The following is a 19,887-nucleotide window of genomic DNA, read 5'->3' as shown; positions in this document are numbered from 1 at the left end:
ACTACACTCCCGTTGACAAAGGGGAGGAATGCCTTCAGTGCCAGACGAATCGCCCGCAGCTCCAACAGATTGATATGGAGCCGGGACTCCGCCGGAGACCAGATGCCTCTGATCTCTGCCTCTCCCAAGTGGCCACCCCAGCCCTGGAGGGACGCGTCCGTCACGACAACGTGCTCCGGTTGGGGAAGGGAGAGGGACTTGCCCCTGACCCAATCGCGGTCCGTAAGCCACCACTGCAGTTGTCTCGCAGTGCCCTCCGAGATCAAGACGTGGTCGGACAAGTTGCCCTGATGCTGGGCCCACTGAAACTTCAGGTCCCACTGCAGAGCCCGCATCCGCCACCTGGCGTGATGCACCAGAAGGATGCAGGAAGCCATCAGTCCCAGCAGCCGCAGCGTCAACCTGACCGAGACTCGGGATAGCGGCTGAAAGATGGGAATCAAAGCCTGAATATCCCGAACCCGCCGTTCCGGAGGATAAACCCGAAACTGCGCCGAGTCCAGAACCGCTCCGATGAAAAGGAGCTTTTGAGAGGGACACAGGTGTGATTTCGGCACGTTGATGGAGAACCCCAGGTCGTGCAAGAGGTCTGCCGTCATCTGAAGGTGGTGGACGACTGTTTGGGGCGAGCCCGCCTTCAACAACCAATCGTCTAGGTAGGGGAAGACTGAAACCCCCAACCTGCGCAGATGGGCTGCGACCACCGCCATCACCTTTGTGAACACCCGTGGGGCGCTGGTAAGGCCGAAGGGGAGCACGATAAACTGAAAGTGCTCCAGGCCTACCGTGAACCGCAGGTAACGCCGGTGGGCCGGCAGGACGGGGATGTGAAAATAGGCGTCCTGCAAGTCCAACGCTACCATCCAGTCTTGTGGGTCTAGAGCAGCCAAGACCTGAGCTAACGTCAACATCTTGAACTTCTCCTTCCGGAGGAAGCCGTTGACGTTCCTTAGATCCAAGATAGGACGTAGGCCCCCCTTGTCCTTCTTGGGCACCAGAAAGTAGTGGGAATAGCAACCACGCCCTACTTCTGGCCCAGGAACGCGCTCGATGGCCCCCTTGGCCAAGAGGGCCGTAACTTCCTCCTGCAGAAGTGTCAAGTGGTCCCCCGACACACGGTGGTTCTGCGGTGGCATGGCTGGAGGAGAGGTCTCGAAGGGGAGGGAGTAGCCCCTTCGGACGATTTGCAGCACCCACCTGTCCGAAGTGATCGTGCGCCAGTGAGCGTGGTGATGGCGAACCCTGCCACCCACTGGCGTCACATGGGGCCGAAAGCACGGACTAGGAGGATTTTGGGGTAGATGCTGCGGGGGAAGGTGTGGTCTGACCCCGCCGTTGTCCCCGACCGCCACCACGGCGGTTTCCACGGCCGCCACCGCGTTGGAAGGATTGTTGCGGCGCGTGGCTGGCAGCACGTGTGGGGGCGCCCCTTCCTTGGCCACGAAAGGGACGAAACGAACCCGGTTGCTGACGCTGGGTCGAGAGACCCAAGGACTTGGCCGTGACCCTGGAGTCCTTGAAGCGTTCCAGCGCGTGGTCCGCTTTGTCACCGAACAGGTGACAGCCATCAAACGGCATGTCCATCAGGGTATTCTGGACATCAGCCGAAAAATTGGCGGATCTCAGACAGGCGTGGCGACGAATCGCCACCGTCGTAGACATAGCTCTGCCCAGCGAGTCGGTCGTATCAAGACCACACCGAATTGAATATTTCGCTGCATCTCGGCCCTCAGCCACAGCCTGACCGAGCTTTGCCCGCACCTCCATGGGGCATTCTGGCAGCAGCTCCGCGACCGTATCCCACACAGAGTGGGTGTAGCGGCCCAAGAGGCAGGCGGTGTTGCAAGACCGCAGGCCCAAACTAATGGACGAGAAGACCTTTTTGCCAAACTGGTCATACCTCTTGGATTCCCGGTCGGGCGGGGCCGACGGGAATGCGGACTGGGAGGTCGAGGCCTGGATCACCAGACTCTCAGGAGTGGGGTGGGTAGACAGGTACTTGGGGTCGTCCGGACAAGGACGGTGGCGCCTGGCCACGTTCCGATCAACAGGCGCACCTGAAGCGGGCCTGGACCACGTGCCCAACAGAACGTCAGACAAGGCTTCATTAAACGGCAGCAGTAGCTCCAATGGGCATGACTGCGGTTTGAAGACCTCGGTGAGGATGTTAGGCCTCACGGCCGCGACGGGGAGCTCAAGGTTTAAGGCCTTGGCAGCCCTCATCAGCACCACAGAATAGGCAGCTCCCTCCACCGATGCCACGGAAGGAGGAGAGATCAAACCAGGGTTAGGAGAGTCGTCCAAACCACTGGCATCCCCCAAGTCACCTGTCCAGTCCGGGTCATACTGGCACTCGCGAGCCAGAGGGTCCTCGGACCCCTCCCAACCTTCACCGTACTCCTCATCCTCTCCGTATTCGGAGTCAATGATGAAGACCGGCTCCTCGGGGTTCATGGGCCCCATCGGCGCCGGGACCGGCGTCGAGCGACGCCCGTCCGGCGCCGCGTCCGGCGTCGGAGAAGGTATGGGGACGGCGCCGCCCGGAGCCGGCGCCGGAACCCCACCGCCGGCCGGAACCGGCAGCGGAGAACCGGCGCCGCGCGGGGGCGGCGTCGGGGGTAACCCCGATGGCAACGGCGCCGGGGAGGCCGGAAGACCAGCCGGCGCCGATCCCGAAGGCCCCTGCGGCGCCGGGGTCGGAGCCGTCGGCGGCGCCGGGGCCGGAGCACCCGACGGCGCCGAGGCAGGGACACCCGAACCGCCAGGGCCCCCAGACGGTAGCACTGGGCCCGAAGGCGCCGTAGGCCCCGTCGGAGAAGCGAGCGCCCTCATGGCCATGAGGAACGCCTCGATCTCCTCAGGCGTCGCGCCATGCCCAGGGACCGGAGGGTATGAGGCAGGCCGCGCCGGCGACTCTCGCGGAGCCGCGGGGTTGGGGTCACCCGAGCCCCCGGCCGCATCGCGCGAGCGTCGGGGGGAGTCGGGGGTACGATGACGACGCCCCGACTTCTTGTGCTTCCTACCTGACGAGCCTGACGAGTGGTGTCGACTTCCGGAGCGCCCGGCGCGGCTCCGCGACCGCTCCCTCGAACGCTCTCTCGACCTCCGGCCGGACCGGGACCGCTCCCGGTCCCGACGTGGGGCCGACACCCGGAGCTCCAGTAGCTTGCGGGACCGCTCCCGCCTAGCCTTGTTGGTAAGGGCCCGGCAGTCGACGCAGGAGTCCACGTCGTGGTCGGGGCCCAGACACCGGAGGCAGAGGCGGTGATGGTCTGTGACCGACATCGTGCGCTCACAGTCATCGCAATTCTTAAACCCAGGCATCCTATCAGGCACAATAGAGAAAAAACAATCGAAAAACTTGGTCAAAGACCGGAGTACTGCTCTTCAGATCTGCGTCCACTGGCGCGGAAAAAAGAAGAACTGACGTCAGCGTGCGGAGGCGGCGTCTATGTACTCCAGCGACGTCATCACGGCGCACGACGCCGACGACGGACGCGGAGCCGCAGGGGACGCCTGCAGACGACGCCTACCGACGCGCAGGGGTACTGCTACGCAAAAGTTTCCGGATCCAGACTGACGCCTGGGGATATTCTAAGGTAAGGAATCTAACACTAACGTGTTTCTTTCAGATGCCCACTTGTGAAATCTCCATCACAAGAGTCCTCGCAGAGCGAGCAGTGTGTTGCGCTGCAACGCTACACGCGACACCTAAAAAAAGAAATAAAGGTAAACATCTGCCACTCGCTGGGGCTGCCATACGCGAGCACAGCTCAGTTAGTGCGAGCTGTTCTTCTGAGAGCGTTCGACTTCAATGGGATTCGTGATGTTGTTACTGTTCATTTAGGAGTTAGCAGTTCAGCTGCAGTAGAGCTAGTTTAACGTGGTTTGAATGTCAACTCGTGCTCATCTCAAATTGGAGTACCCTAACCCGGGAACAGTCAAGCGCACTTCCGCATTGCGGGAAGCATCGTTGGAAAAAGAACAGAAGCCAGACTATCCCCGACAGGATGACCTCTTGCTGAACCAACAGGTAAGCCCTGTAAGCCCCTCCTAAATCTTGTTCCTCTAAAGCTTTTTTTGTACCAGTAGTTTACAGTTTTTCTCTTTTTTGGGCAGGGGGCGCGTGGGTTGAAATAGGGGCAGGTCATCCTTCTCTCCATAGCTCAGACAAGAGTCCGAGCTGCAGGTTCAGCTTTGGTGGAACCCCAGCGAGTTACAGGTTCCAGAGCAGAAAACCAACTTGGGATGTCTCAATAAGGAGGCGAGCCTTGCTCAATGCCTTTGCTGACTGCACAGGCTGCAGTTACAACCAGGTGTGAGAAAGTGTTACGCGACAGTATGTACCCTTTACATTGTTGTACGTTTTTAAAGCACATATATTGACTGGAACCTTTCGCTGTTTTATCTCAAGTTAGTATTTCTGCCCTGAGACTCCGATCATAGAGCTTCTGCAGCTGCAGGTGGTGTTTTGCTGTACTACATGTCCCAAGCAGCGATAGAGCATTAAAAACTGTATGAGGGTGCGGCGGGCCCACATTTCACGGACACTTGTGTAACAAAAAAAAAACGGCCTTTTTTTACAAAAGTGCCAATTTCACGTTTTTTTTTGCAAATTGCGAATTCGCGTAATCCTGGAGGGTCTATTAAGCCAATGAATTTGGATGTAATTTTATGTTTAGCTGGGTGACGATACAGATCCAAGTCATGGGGGGACAATGCTGTTGTGCAGTCCCTGGTGTAATTAATAAAGCAATCACGTCAGATCAATATGCAGAAAGGTGTGTGCAGTCCCAAACGATGTGAAACTTATCCACCCCCACAGTACTGCATCTGGGACACGAAGTTTGAGCGTGCAGGAAGAATTTGTTGATTTTACTGGGTGTAAGATATGGTCTGTGGATAAAACAGAAATTGAGTAACCTAAACCTCACCTTTCTGGAGACCCTAGGGACTCTATCCAGCACTTTTACTCAGTCTCCATTCTCAATGGGTGCTCTCAATAGGTCCTCTGTCTTTCAGTGCTTGTAAGGAGTATTTATACCTTATCTCAGAGTTCGATACAGGCCTGAAATGGACTTTTATTTATCAGTGGCAGTACATATAATATAGCATTCTTGGTGCAGTCTAGGTTCTCCTGTTCTCCTGTTCTCCCTCTCCACTTCCTTTTTAAGTTCTGCCATAACCACTCCGTAAAGCAAAAACTGCCTTGCTGGGAGGTCAAAGTCTTAATGCGACCCCTCAAAGGTCAACAGTTATCCAGCCCTGAATAAGTCACCCAGAATTTCAATGCCCAAATCTGTTCAGTTAAAATTCCCTGCTTACCCTCATGAGTGAGGGCAGATAAATATTACAATGGGATGTCCTGAAAATATGGGGCCTCCATTCAAGTTTTTTTGTAGTAGGCAGAGAAGCCAGCAATCTTTGATTACTGTCAGCAATCAGCAGTGTTCTACCTTAGTCTGTTTAGGCATGTGTCAACCACTGAAGAGCTGGGGTTTGAGGCCTAAAAAAATTCTCTCTGTTCTTCCTAACTTACACCCATATCGTAAACCATTGCAACTGCCCTGCCAAGTAATAAGTCTTGCAGTCTGGGGGTGCCTGGCCTCCGTCTGTCACTGGGGGTTGGAGCTTGGATAGTGCTACTCTACGTATATTTTTACCCCATATTAAATCAGCGAGTACAGGGTCTCATTCATGGAATTTACCTCTGGGATTATCCCTTGTAATGCAGCAAAATAATACAGTAGTCTAGGTAATGCCAACATATTGGCATTCGCAACTTGCCCTACCACGGGTATGGGGAGTTTTCTCCATAAAGTTATCCAGGCTCTCAATGCAGTGATATCCTTCCCCACATTACCGTCCACGGTGTCATTTTAGGGCTCTCTATATTTTAGTGATGTATTTTTCCAGATTAGCCCTAGTGAGAATGGGGCTTCCTTCTGTGAAGGTAATAATATAACAATAGGGTTGTGATTTGGTACTGTTCTAGTCAAGTATTCAGGATCAGTGACTGCTGCATAAAAAAGTGTCAAGGTGAACATGTAAATAGTGCAATGCAGAGAAAAATGAGTAGTGTCAGTGTGCAGGGTGGCTTACCCTCCATGTGTCTGACCCCGCCCCCCTCCCTCCGCCCTCACTGCTCTTACCAGTCCCTCCCCACCAATCGTCTTATAGCAGTCATGCAAGGGTTGGTGTGCACTGCCCAGCACAGGGCAATTAAAACGGTTAAAGTCTCCCCCGATGATGAAAGTAGCATGTATGGGGCTATTTGTGAAATCTCATCCAGAGGGGTGGGGTGAGGCTGGGGGGGTCGGATGGGTGGAGTGGGGGAGAGGTGAGGGGGTGGGATGAGCGGGTGGTGAGATTGGATGGGCGGGCTGGTGGGGTGTGGGGGGCTGTGTGTGTGTGTGTGTGTGTGCGTGCGTGTGTAGGCACAGGTTGGCACAATATGTGCTGCAGCCCTTAGCGGCCTTCCCTGGTCACAGGGCCCTTGATACCCATGGTACCTTTTATAAGGGACTTGCATGTGGCCAGAAGTGCCAATTGTGGGTACCAATGTACAGTTTGGGGAAAGAACACATCCCCTGGGAACCTGATTGGTAGGGACCCAGAGCACATTCAGTCAAAGTGAATCAGAAATCTGGCAAAAAGTGTGTGTGTGTGTGTGGGGGGGGGGGAGGGGGGTGTTACTGGAGCAGAAACCCAGCCTCCTATAACAATCTTCTATACAGTGTGCTGTTTTATCTAGATAGAAAAGCGGTGCAACATGACTTTGCTTCAGTGACTGTCTTCCCCCCCGAACGCCCCCCGCCCCCACCCACACACACACACTCCACCATCAATAGTCAGTAGCAGCATACAGTGGATTGTCAACTTTATAGACCATAACAAACAACCTCATCTCGCCAGGCCCAGAATAGAAATGCCACATCTCCCACATCCAAACCAAACAGAACACCTCAAAACACACGGTCAACATAAGGGGTGTCACTCGCTGCTGGTGGCGGTTCCGCAATTTACTATCTGGCCCGGGCAGTGCAGACAGGGCATGCATCCTGTTCCTTCACCCCCCTAATATATTGTCACTATCGGGAAATGAACACACCCCATCAGCGGTTGCAAACTCACAGCCCCTGCAACTTTGCAAACATTAGCAGTAAGCCTCAGATAAAGTCAACTGAAAGAGGGGTAACTTATTGTAGACAAGGCCAGGAGCCAGAGTATAATCAGATTGAGGGTCCGTGTCTGACCCATTTGTCCCTTCTCCACCATGATCCAAAAGTCATACTGATCTGGAGATGTTTAGATTTGCCACCAAGGCCACCACATTCAATCTGTTCCATTGTGACTGAGAATTAGCAGGAAAGTTTCTTCTAGTAAGCCTGTTTCGGAAGCAGGCTTGCTGAGATGCATGGCCCCGCTGTTGGGCAGTTGGTGATCTGTTGACTTGTGGCTTTGTTTCGATCCACTCCCACACCCCTCATAGTATGATGAAGAATTTAGTTCCTGTGTCGGTGACAACTGTCAGTTTCGCAGGGAACATTGAGTATTGGACACCCAGCTAGCGAGGTAGTATTTTAACCTCCAGGAAGGATGCTTGCCACAAAATACAGTCTTCATCTCAACAGTGCTGCAACTCAAGCCCCCATTTAGTGAGGTGGTGCTCCGGGAGGAGGGGGTATAGCCGGGACCCTGTATACACATCCAAGGGTAAAGAAGGGAAGAGAGGCCCTCTGGCCTATAGTTTCTATAATTCAAATATCCAGAAAGTGATCGCGCGAGTACCTTCACCAAGCTCTGGTAGCCCAGTTACAAGGATATTATTTCTATGGGCTCATTCTTAAGCGTCTTTGGCCCTGTACTTCAATGCACAGATCCTTTCCTCTATTTTCAAGATCTGTGCTTTTAGCTCTCCAGCTACTGACGCCAGGTCAGCCAGAGACAACTCATTTGTCATGATCCTCTCTGCCATTTAGCAATTATCGCACAAGATACTACTGTCACTGAACAAAATGTCCATTTTGTGCTGTAGGGCCCTCCCTTGTGCCTTTAATTTACAAGAGTATAGAGTCCCATCTGGCCGCATTGGTGTCATCCTTGTTTAGTGAGGAGCGAGTAAATGTGGCGGAACAAAACTTAGGGGGGGGCCCTGCAAAGTACATGGTGGGGGCCCCCTATGCTGCAAACCCAGTCAGGAGCTCTCAGTGCTGCCTGTGCACAGTGCTGGAGGGGGCCCCCTGGAGCTTGGGTCACCCGCACTGCAGGAATTATTGTTAAACCACTGGCAAGTAACTCTTTCCTCAGTGTCGCTATTTGAGCAAGTCAATAATTACATATTGTTTGTAGGAGAGTAGGGTCTGCAATCCTATGGTCACCCCAGATTTTTGCTTTTTGCTTCACTGGTTTACGACTATCCCTGGCTGTGGGCCTGCTAATCAGACGCACAGCCTAGCTGTTCTCTCTCTAAATTGACATACATGTACTTTAGGTACTTTAAGTGGAGTGGTGTGGCTCACTGGTTAGAGGCGGCAGACCCGGAAGCAGAGGATGGCCCGGGACCAGGGTTCAATTCTTGACGCGGCAGGGTCGTGGACCAGGGTCAGCGGACTCGATAATTCTCGCCTCGGTGCCTACTCTAACCAGGGATCACACTCGGCAACTCTGGGCATTAGCTTCCCTTATCTCCACAACAGCCCCCCACATACGCTGGGGATGCCTGGTTTCACCTTGGAGATACCCAGCAGGGACCATCTCACAGGGAAAGCCAGGACGGGTTCCCCAGCGGTCAACAGCGCTGAGATACCCCATGGTGGGGTGATACATGCGCTTTACAAGATACCATTACATTATATTTACCAATTGGTATTGGGTCACTCTTGTAAGTCCTTGTACAGTGTACGATACGTACCCAGGGCATAAGTGTACCCAAGGCCTACCAGGGGCTGCAGCATGTATTGTGCCACCCCTGGCTGGCCATCTAAACAGACAACTGGCTGGTAACACAGCTGGGGCAAGGTGGTGTAATCACCCTTTGCTTTAGATATAGTATGCCTATATCTAACCCTAAAATAGACACATATACTCCTATAAATCACTCCTATGGTTGGCCTTCTCAATCCTGGAGGCAGAGTGCTGGGAATTATGTGAGATGGTGCTCTAGCATGAGCTGAACCTGTCTGCAGCTTTCGGAACCATGTCCTTTAGCTGTTTCCATGATAACGCTATACCATATACTCTTAAGTGCATTATAATCCTCGCGGTTATTGCTAACTTTGGCATAGCATTATCAAAACATGCCGAGTAAGGTGTCAAACGAATTGGAATACTACCCCCCTCGCCAGTTCTGGCGACGGGGGTAGCATTCCACCCTTTTAGAGGGACACAACATGTATGTAACTAGAACCCCGGTTAAAGTTAACCCGAACCTCAGCATCACAAAATGGATGCTGCTGCCACAGACACAAGTCTGACCTCCTGCTGCTGGGAGTCCTTCCAGCAACGGAGGCCTGGACAAAGGATTTCCTGCCTGGGGAGGTGCTAGCACCACCCCAGACAGGACTTTGTGTATCCAGATAGGCAGGGCTGAAAGGAATGAGACATGCCTGGGGCACACAAGGTATTCCTGTGCATACCCTGGTTCAAACCAGTTGCTGGGGCACTCCAGCCCCAGCTCTGGCGCGAAACCGGACAAAGGATAGGGGTGTAACCACCCCCCTTCCTGGTCCCACCCATGGGAGGGACCTAGTCACCAGTACAGCCCCCTTTAGTAGAATAAAGGTAGGAGCTGGTCCCATTCCAAATTAGATTAATCCTGAACAACTTTACAAGAAGAAACTCTGGACTTCGACGTTCTGCTCCACAGAAGACTGAAGAAATCTCCCTTGTGGCCAAGGAGTGACCACCCTGCACAAGCAGGCACCATCAAGCGTCCTAGCGGTTCACTTTGTCGTCCTTCCTGGTGGAACCAGACTTCAGAGCCCGACGAGACTCGGACTTCCAGACCTCTCAACCTCAAATCACATCTGCAGCACAGCTGAGAACAGTGGGTGCGACGAGACACGTGGGACCGGCCATCTTGAAGAAACTGCACTTCGCTTCCAGCACGAATTCTGAGGCATCCTCGAGTAAGTGCTTTGGGGATTGAGAAGCCCCAGCCCCGAGCAGCTCCTGCACAGAAGACCAGCCCTCCAGCATCCACGATATCTGTGTGGGGCCCTTTTTGCTTGATTGCTGCTCGACGCGTTGTCTGGTCACTTGCTGGCTGGCTAGTGGCCTCCTAGATGATGATCCTTGAAATCTACACCGATGGTCTGGTTGCTCCAGACTGGCCCTTGCTTCCTTCCAAAAGAGAAGCACCCCGGACCCTCCTGGTCTGCACCAGACGCCATCTTCAATCACCGTGTGGGTTGCCTTTGCCAAGGCCTGTTGACTCAGATTCCGGACCAGACATCGCCGACAGCGAGAGCCTGCGTGGGACAGCTCGTGCCTCCATCCTGGTCATCGAAGACACCTCCTGGTCCACGTGGCTGCAGAGTCAAGCGTCCACTCTTCACCTGATCGCGATGACATCACCTGGTTCCTTCCTGGTTCCACGCCGGTCACTGGCTAGTGACTGTGACCATTGTCCCCTCTGCTTTCAGGTCTCCATCTTCCTTGATCCACCCTTGAATCACTCCGGACATCTTCCTCCTGGTCGCCTGCAGCATCTTTCTTCAAGGCTCCATTGACTTCAACGCGGAAACCCGACACACTTTGACACCTATGCACCCGCAGCCCGTGGGTGAGGTAACGAGAGCATTTTGGTACTCATAGGTAGATTGACTCTCCTAGTGTCCAGGTATCCTGTAGTTTCAGTCTCAACCAGTCGGAACTGTCTTTACTTACCTTTTATGTAATTTGTTCATGCCCATTGACTTTGCATTGAAACCTGCGTGTGTGTTTTAACACTGCACACGCGTCCCGTGGGTCTCCTGCTCCTTACCTAAGGTTAGGGTAGTGTAGCCCCAGCGATTCTACAGCCTCTGGGCATCTTCATTTCCTCTATCGTTCTACTTATACCATTTACTTAGTATATGGTTTGCCGTGCCCCTAGGGCACCATTGTAATTTGTGCGACTTATTGTATTTTTTCTTAAGACTATTGTTATGTGCTTAGCCCTCTGATCTCATAAAGAGTTCAGAGGGGTTTGTTAGTAATAAATATATTGTTTATTTTCATAACGACCTGTGTGGTGTCCTTTCATCTGGTATTCAAGGGGTCATATGTGGTAAAACATCTGGCTTCACATGCCAAAAGAGTTTAGCCTAAGACTGCTTTGCCCATGCTACCATTAGGATAGCTGGTCTATAAGGTTGACCTACAACTAATCACCATAAGGGTTGTTTAAACTGATACAAGGTGATCACTAGAACTAGTGAGCATAATTTATCAGGCCAACTTCTCACATTGTTGTCTAATGATTTCCATTTAGAGTGCCTGCCCATAGTGTGCTGATGCAAAAAGAACAATTGATACACAGAATGCAGAATCATGTCATACATTCACCCCAGTACAGAGATCTGGGCCTAAATCTATCGGTTTTTTTCTCACCATGCCATTCCAGGTTGGACCCAGCCATATGCAAATCAGTCTAGACCTTGTGCTTAATGGGAACAGTCCAGCCCGAACAATGCTGATGGCATGGTCTGTGTTGGACAAGCAAGTGTTTCCAGTACGTGGCCTGCCTGTTCTGCAAAAAAAAAATCGTAACTCACTTTGGTTAGAGGCACTCAGAAGAAGAGGCACCCTCTCCTCTGGGTGTATGCTCACCTGCAACATGCATTTGTCACCCCCAATTCACTCTCTCACAATTATGACTCCTCGTCACCTCGAACTCTGGGGGAACTCAACAATGGCTTACAATCAGCTCAGCAGTTCTCTGTGAGATGTGGGCCCTACAGTAGTAGTTGGCGAGGGCCTGCCTCTTGCTTGTGGCAAGCCTTCACAGGCAGGCAGTCTGAAAAAGCCAGCACTCTTCGCATTTTGTTAGACTCCAGAAGTGGGCAAAGTAGTGTCACTCCCCTGCTCCTGAGCACTCAGGATAAGCTCGGAGGGATCCGCCGAGCACCACCGATGAGGCCGCGCCAGAAGTCAAATGCCACCCAATTCCGATGGGGGACGCCCAATTTGATTTTTACTCGCAGATGCGATTCAAGCCTTTCGTTGGCTCAGTCAGGTAAGGAGGCCACCAACTGACTACCTCACAGATAGGAGGTGAGGGGGGCACATTTACCTACTCTGCGCTGGGGGAGGGGAGCAAAATTCTAATAGAGGTATATGGTAGGTCAGGCTTCTAGAAGATACCACAAATAGATGACGTTCTGTACTGAGGCATGATGAGGCTGTTTGCTCCTGGTAAAACAGTTGCGGGGACACCTTTTCCATTTGGTGGCGTAAGATGCCGCTCTGTAGTGTGTCTGCAAGCCTCTTCCAGAATGAGCATGCACTGTTCGATGAACTGAAATTACCTAAACTCACCTCAACCTGTCAATTCGCAAGACTGAGCCCTGAGATTTGAATGCAACAACTGACCCTGATGCTGTGTGAGCAGGCCTCCATGCTAGGATAACTTTTGGTAAGAATGAAAATATGTGCCCAATAGCAGAAAGTGCCATGGTTGCCTCGCTCAAGTGGGAGCGATTAGAATGAGCCTCATGGGTGCCCACCTCATTTTTTCACAACATACCGATAAGGGTGACCACTTGCCTGGCATGGGGCAATTTCTGTACAGTGACTCTAAACATTCAGGAAAAAAAAGGACAAAATTCAGGACAAAAATTAAGTTTTAGAGACAAATCTAAGGAGGTCAAGCAACGATATGCAGGTAGGTAAATCCGTGGCCAAAAAACAGTGAACCACTATCAGTACCGCACACCGAAGCCACAGTGTACTATGACATAGCTAAACAACTCCTTCAACAGTGACTTGCCTACCTCACTAGAGTATTTGACCTGGTAGATTGTGTATTTCGGGTCACAAGTCAGCTCAAAACTAACAACTTGCAAAATCTGTGCCTAACACAAGATGTTAGTATGCAAAGGAATGCGTTTAACAGCTGCATGAGCTGAAAACCCATTATTATTCTATTTATCATTATTAAAAAAAGCACAGATCAAAACATAAGGAGACCTAACCACAGCATCCCCTAAATTCCAATTTAATATAACCAGCAGGCTCAAGAATTCAACAATTCATTTAAAACCAGATGTAAAGAAACTAGCCTCAAAAATAGTGTCCATTAGATCAAAAGTATCAGAAAGAAATATAGATAAGGGGAAAAGAATGCACAGAAGTAGATGCATAAAGGAGGAAATTCTTTAGGGGAGGGAGCACGATTAGGGCCATTAAAAGGCAGGGTGAACAAGGGAATGTAAACATATATGGGGAATCCATAGAAAAGTGATCAACAGCCTTACAAAAGAGAACATGATGAAAGTAAGTCAATCAACCTCAAGCCAATGAAGCAATATGACATTGCTCCAGGTTACGTAACAATCCAGAAGCATCAAATGTAGAATGAGGTCAAACTCTAATTACCTCGGAGTACAAGGAGAAGCCAATTTACATTGCCACAAAATGTAATTCAGGAAAACCATTAAGGAGGTGAAATTCCCTATATATGTGTTAAGAGAAGAAACAGTAAAGTCCAACTCTGCTTGAAGAGAAGAGACTGAGCGTCCAAGAGTATAAGGATGACCGTTAACTTTACAGGTCCGTGGCTCAAAAGGAGATGATTATTCTAGGGTAAACTCCAGGACAATATGGTCTACTCTGAAATCCTATAACCTCTTTAGGTTTAAGATTTAAGTGCCAGATAAATAAAAAAAAAATTATAGAGTAGCATTTAACTTTGAGGACTGACTACCAAGACCAAAACAATAATATACAGTTTTAGTGGTCCACTATATAAAATGAAATTCGTTCTCGTCTTTCTCTCCAGGAAGAACTGTACTGTGACAGTAGGGACCAGAGGTAAAAATCTTTAATCCCACACACAGCATTCTGCCTATATCACATTTAGGTTTTGAGGGCCCATAATGCAGCCATCCAGGCTACAAAACATCTTCAGAAAGAATTGCAGGTTTATTTGCCCAGATATTGCTTTACTAACTACCCGTGACAGAATGTATTAGTTTCCAAATATCATTCCAGGCATACAAATATTTACACCACCTAGCACCAGATTTAGCTCAGAGATTGTTGTCATCTAAACATTGGCAAACTCTTAGTAGTATGCAATAGGCCTTATTTAACGTACCCCTTTCAATCTCAGTACCAGAAGTGGACACTCCTTTCAGCACTGGTCCCCAATGTTTTTAACTCTCACCCACTAGGTCAGATATTCCTCTTCTCCAGCAGCACTGAATAAGTTGTTAAAGATTACTCTTTTTATAAAGGCTGTGTATTTAGATAGGCCATGGGTGATAAGTACTACATAAATACAGTCCGAATCCCACTGCCAATTCATGAAGTGACTGAAGAGACTGCTCAGTCAATCCATCCCACAGATGATGCAGAAATTATACAACACTGCACAACAATCTTTTTCCCATTTTCAACAGGAGACAAACCTACGCACGATGCAGGCCAATAAGCCCTATGAAATTACCAATTCAGTACTCCGATCCCCCGCTTGATAATGCACTGGGTGACTGAGCAAATGGCACTGTAATTGAACATAGTGATAGCAAAGACTGAAAAAGGCACCAAGTGTTAACTCAAACTGGCAGAGAACAGTAAAACTACCCCAAACAAATCCGATTGCAAGCTACCAAATCGACCACATTGAATGACACCAATAACATTGCATATCAGTCTGAAGGAGGATGAGCAAACCCCACATAGTAAGAAATAAAAGGGCCATGACTAAAGCCTGATGCATATGCTAACATTACATAGAATCAAAGACAAATAAATATCCAACACTACAATAACTGCAAAGGGATAAACAGAAACTAGATACAACATTACATCAAATGAGTGAGGGGAGAACAAAGTCTGACACGCAGAGCAAGCCAGCCATGGTAATAGCCGTTAAGTACACACATCACAGACAGACTAAACAAGTTGCTGCACCAATGAATAACAGTAGAGCATCATTCATAATATCGGACGAGCAATAGCCCAGATCTGCAAACAAGTATAACAAGACAGTATCTAAGAGCACCTATATACAGGAACAGAAGGCCATCTGCGCCAAACCCAGACATTTTTTTTTAAAGCAAAGGCAACCTTTTCAAGAGGAACTAGATCAACTCAATAAAAACTACTATGGACTAGAATATTCACTTTCTGTGTAGAGAACACCCCAAACAATCAACAAGATACAGTAGAACAGTTGCATTACCTCAAAAGCCATCCTATTTACAGGATCCTGGTCAGGACGGAAGACTCCTGGTGGCCGCTTGCTCCTTCGTTCCATGCTGGCTTGTTGCTCCATAAGTGCCCGGGTGTCAGCCATGCTGTAGGTGTTAGTAGGAGCTTCGCCCCAGAACATGTCCGCTACCTTAACCTCAGACGGCACCTGGTTATAAGGCTCCATGGGGAAGGGCTTCATCTTCTTCTCTAGGGGCTGCTGCATGCTTGGGTGCTGCAAAGACTGCTCGAAGAGCTTCATGGGTTCCTGTGAGGCCATGTAATATGACTGCTTCATGGGCAGAAGTTTCCCGATGGGACCAGACATCTGAGAAGGATTCCAAAGCTGTTTGGATGTATCCATTTGCTGGTACTAGAGAAAAACAAACATGTTGCAAGCAACATTCAGGTGACAAAGACTTAATTGGCTAAATTTCTGTACTCACTAAACAATTAAATGAAGAGAATGTGTGCTAGGGCATTTAGGTAGCCAAGTATAGTGGCAACACCACAATCTTTTGTTCTAAAAACCCACACCACAGAAATTCTATTTGGCAATATTTAAATTATCTTTACACTTTTTATAGTGTCCTGTAAGTGCATTTATAGGTCAGTTAGTTTCAGTCATCTTTTTCTATTACCTTTCGTAACTGTTATACAGCTAAAAATTCCAATATGTACATTACGTGCCAATACGGCCAGGGATATTGACCAGCAAACAATGATGTCTAATAGTGCTGTATGCTAACAAACATAACTCAGCGAGCTGGGATTAGGGCCTGGTATCTTGCAAAGCATGAAGCAAGAGACCTGAGAGAACGAAACTAGATATCTAAAAAAAATTATCTTCATGATGTTTGTATCACAGTCCAAGCATTCCATCAATCTCAACTGCTTGAGGATTGTCAGCCCTGCAGGCAAAGCCCACAAATACCTTAAACAAGCATTTACAATGCAATGGTCTCGGCATTATTAAAGGTAGAGCTATTGGCATTGCTCATGACATTTCTTTTTTTTTTATCATAAAAAAATGGCATTGTCATTTACAATGCCAATAGCTTAATTGCTTGCAAATGCGGTAAGTACTATACATCAGGTGTACAGTGAGTAGTAGCAATGGTCTCGTCTTTGTTAAATTTAGAACTATTGGCGTTGCTCATAACATTATTTTTGTTTTAAAACATATTAAAAAATGGCATTGTCATTCACAATGCCAATAGCTTAATCTCTGGCAAATGCGAGACCTATTGCATTTGCACACACACCCACACACCCACACACACACACACACACACACACACACACACACACACACGGAGCGGGGAACAGCACTGGGAGATTAAGAGCGGCACAGCAGGCGCCAAAGGTAAACAAGCTTTGAAGAAGTAGTAGATTGCCACTTCTTCATTATCTAGATTGAGATAGTGACATGTCCACCTTCTGGAAGCTATCAACAAAAGGTAGGAACCAGAAACGGACTATATTTAGCGGGGTCCAGTGTACATGTCCGGGAGAACAGTAACACAAGGAGGGTACAAAGTTCCCCGAGTACGGTGAGGGTGTGAATGTAGCGTAGAGAAGGAAAAGGAAAAAAGGGCAGGGAATTTCCCTTTTTGGAACTAAAACCCTCACACACCTAGCAAGCTGGGTGTCATGCTTCATCACATGGGTTTTGCTCCTCGTCAGACTGGCGCTGCAATGTCTGACGGGCACCCGCGAAGGGGCTCTATATCGGAGATCTTCTGTTCCAGCCATATGGTGCATGCGTGTGAGAGGGCAAGTGAATGTGTAGTCGTGAAGTGAGAGTGATTTAAAAAAGGTTAGGCAATCCACAGGGAACTTTATTAGTGTGGCTGACTCCCTTGGTTAAAAGGTGGGAGGGGAGATAGGTGCTGTGATAAGGTTCACAGCGAGATATCTACAACCCTCTGGTCAGGCCAACATGTTTCTTGCATTCATTGCAATTCTTCAGGACCTAAGAGCTCAGTACTACACAGTGAATGTTTAAAATACAACCTTATGTCTTGAGGTCAGTGGAAAAGCAGGCCGAATGGTCCTGCCCTTAGACGAGCGACCCTAAGACAATCCCTAAGGTGCCCCGCAGTCTGCTCCCGTGGGACCTGCACCTTTGAGTAAGGTACCCAAGCGGCGTGCGGTCTCTGCCGTCAGCACCTACCCCCACGCAAAGTCTGGTCAGGACAAGGAGCGACTTGTCCTGAAGAATTGCAATGAATGCAAGAAACATGTTGACCTGACACCTAGCTTGCTAGGTGTGTGAGGGTTTTAGTTCCAAAAAGGGAAATTCCCCGCCCTTTTTCCCTTTTCCTTCTCTATGCTACATTCACACCCTCACCTTCCTCTGGAAACTTTGTACCCTCCTTGTGGTACTACTCACCTTCTGGAAGCAACAGCACAGAAGACCCTGAACGCAGAAGAACATATGCATGTTATTTACAGTGAATGCACCAAGCTAGGGGTCAAAGGAGCGCTGCACATTGCAGGTAGTTGGGAGGCGATTTTATTTACATGAAGTGAGCAGATTACACAAATACATGTCACATTTTTAGGCAAAGAGAGATACATTGATTTGTCCTGTGGCTTAAGGCATAATGATGGGGCCCTCTGCCAAATATAATGAGGGGCACCTTAGTCTCATGTGTCACAAATATTCACTTGCCTTGTGTTCAATGATGCTCCGCCTCCCCCCACTAAACCCTGATTTTTATTTAATGGTAATCAAACGCAAAATCATAGCTTACCGAAATCCCTGCGACCGGGCCATTGATCTACTCAGGTAATGTCGCCTTATGCTGTAGGTGGTAGAACTTTCTAGAATGGATGCATTCAATCAACCAACGTCCTAGAATGTTGCAGTGGTTTGAAGAGCGACGTGACGCTATTCCGCACTGCTGTTTGAGCGCACACATGGAAATGCACCTATTTCACTCAATATATGGGACGCGCTGCGTTCGGTGGACTTTTGATCATGCAATTTACTCAGATTCACCTCTCAAAAGCAGCTCTGCCTGCTGCCGGTCAAATATGGTAGTTGTCTCTGCAGTGCTAAGTTTCTATTTAACTACATTTTAAGAATTCATGTTTTACTGAAAGGGGAATGGTTATTGGTTGGCATTATGTCAGCCCCCTCACACCCCCTCCCCAGCCCCAAAAAGAATAGGCATTTTCATGCAGCATTTGCCTCTATACCAAATAATTTTAGAAGTTAATTTCGCCCCGTTTTCACCCAACTTCTCAATCGCTTTGAAATAAGCTCGGTTTACTGCCAGGAGAGAGTACAGTGTGCGCAGTTGTGCTCTGCACTGAAATTACTCGAGTTTAATAGAAACGCGTTCTCCAACACCTTCCTGCACTAAAGAAATCTCTTGTAGATGCGCACATATCTTTCAATCGAAATAACCAGTTTGTATGATTTTCTCCCGGTGCCAACTTTCCGTTTATCGAGGCATACATTTTAAGAATTCATGTTTTACTGATGGGGGAATGGTCTTGGCTGGCATTATGTCCGCCCCCTCACACCCACCTCCGCAGCCCCAAAAAGAATAGGCATTTTCATGCAGCATACAATGGTATTGTCATTTACAATGGCAATAGGTGAGAATTAGAGAGTAGTAGAGAGTATTAGCGGACACAGAGCCACACACACACACACACACACAGAGCCACACACACACACACAGAGCCAATGCCACCCACCCACACACACACACAGAGCCACACACACACACACACCCACACAGAGCCAGAGCCACACACTCACACACACAGAGCCACACACTCACACACACAGAGCCACACACTCACACACACAGAGCCACACACCCACACACACAGAGCCCCACACACAGAGCCCCACACACACACACACACACAGAGCCCCACACACACACACACAGAGCCCCACACACACACACACAGAGCCCCACACACACACACACACACACACCCACACACACACACACACAGAGCCACACACACACACACAGAGCCACACACACACACACAGAGCCACACACACACACACAGAGCCACACACACACACACAGAGCCACACACACACCCACACACACACAGAGCCCCACACACACAGAGCCACACACCCACACACACAGAGCCCCACACACAGAGCCCCACACACACACACACACACACAGAGCCACACACACACAGAGCCACACACACACAGAGCCACACACACACACACACACACAGAGCCACACACACACACACAGAGCCACACACACACACACACAGAGCCCCCCACACACACAGAGCCCCACACACACAGAGCCACAGAGCCCCACACACACAGAGCCACAGAGCCCCACACACACACACACACAGAGCCACAGAGCCCCACACACACACACAGAGCCACAGAGCCCCACACACACACACACAGAGCCACACACACACACACAGAGCCACACACACACACACACACAGCCACACACACACACACACACACAC

General features: G+C 49.6%; 1 protein-coding gene across 4 annotated transcripts in view; it reads right to left on the bottom strand.

The window, feature by feature from the left end:
* Nucleotides 1–19,887, bottom strand: part of SMG7 (SMG7 nonsense mediated mRNA decay factor) — a 582,851-nt gene that overhangs the window by 88,337 nt on the left and 474,627 nt on the right. For all 4 annotated transcript variants that reach the window (XM_086955704.1, XM_086955713.1, XM_086955721.1 and 1 more), the window contains exon 17: nucleotides 15,392–15,772. In XM_086955704.1, coding sequence (XP_086811830.1) covers nucleotides 15,392–15,772 — 381 coding nt within the window. The remainder of the gene's footprint in view (nucleotides 1–15,391; nucleotides 15,773–19,887) is intronic.

Source organism: Lissotriton vulgaris, chromosome 1_1 (genome assembly GCF_964263255.1).
Source record: "Lissotriton vulgaris chromosome 1_1, aLisVul1.2, whole genome shotgun sequence".
Taxonomy (NCBI): Eukaryota; Metazoa; Chordata; class Amphibia; order Caudata; family Salamandridae; genus Lissotriton; species Lissotriton vulgaris.
Note: the sequence above shows the minus strand (reverse complement) of the source record. Positions and strands in the feature narration are given on the sequence as shown.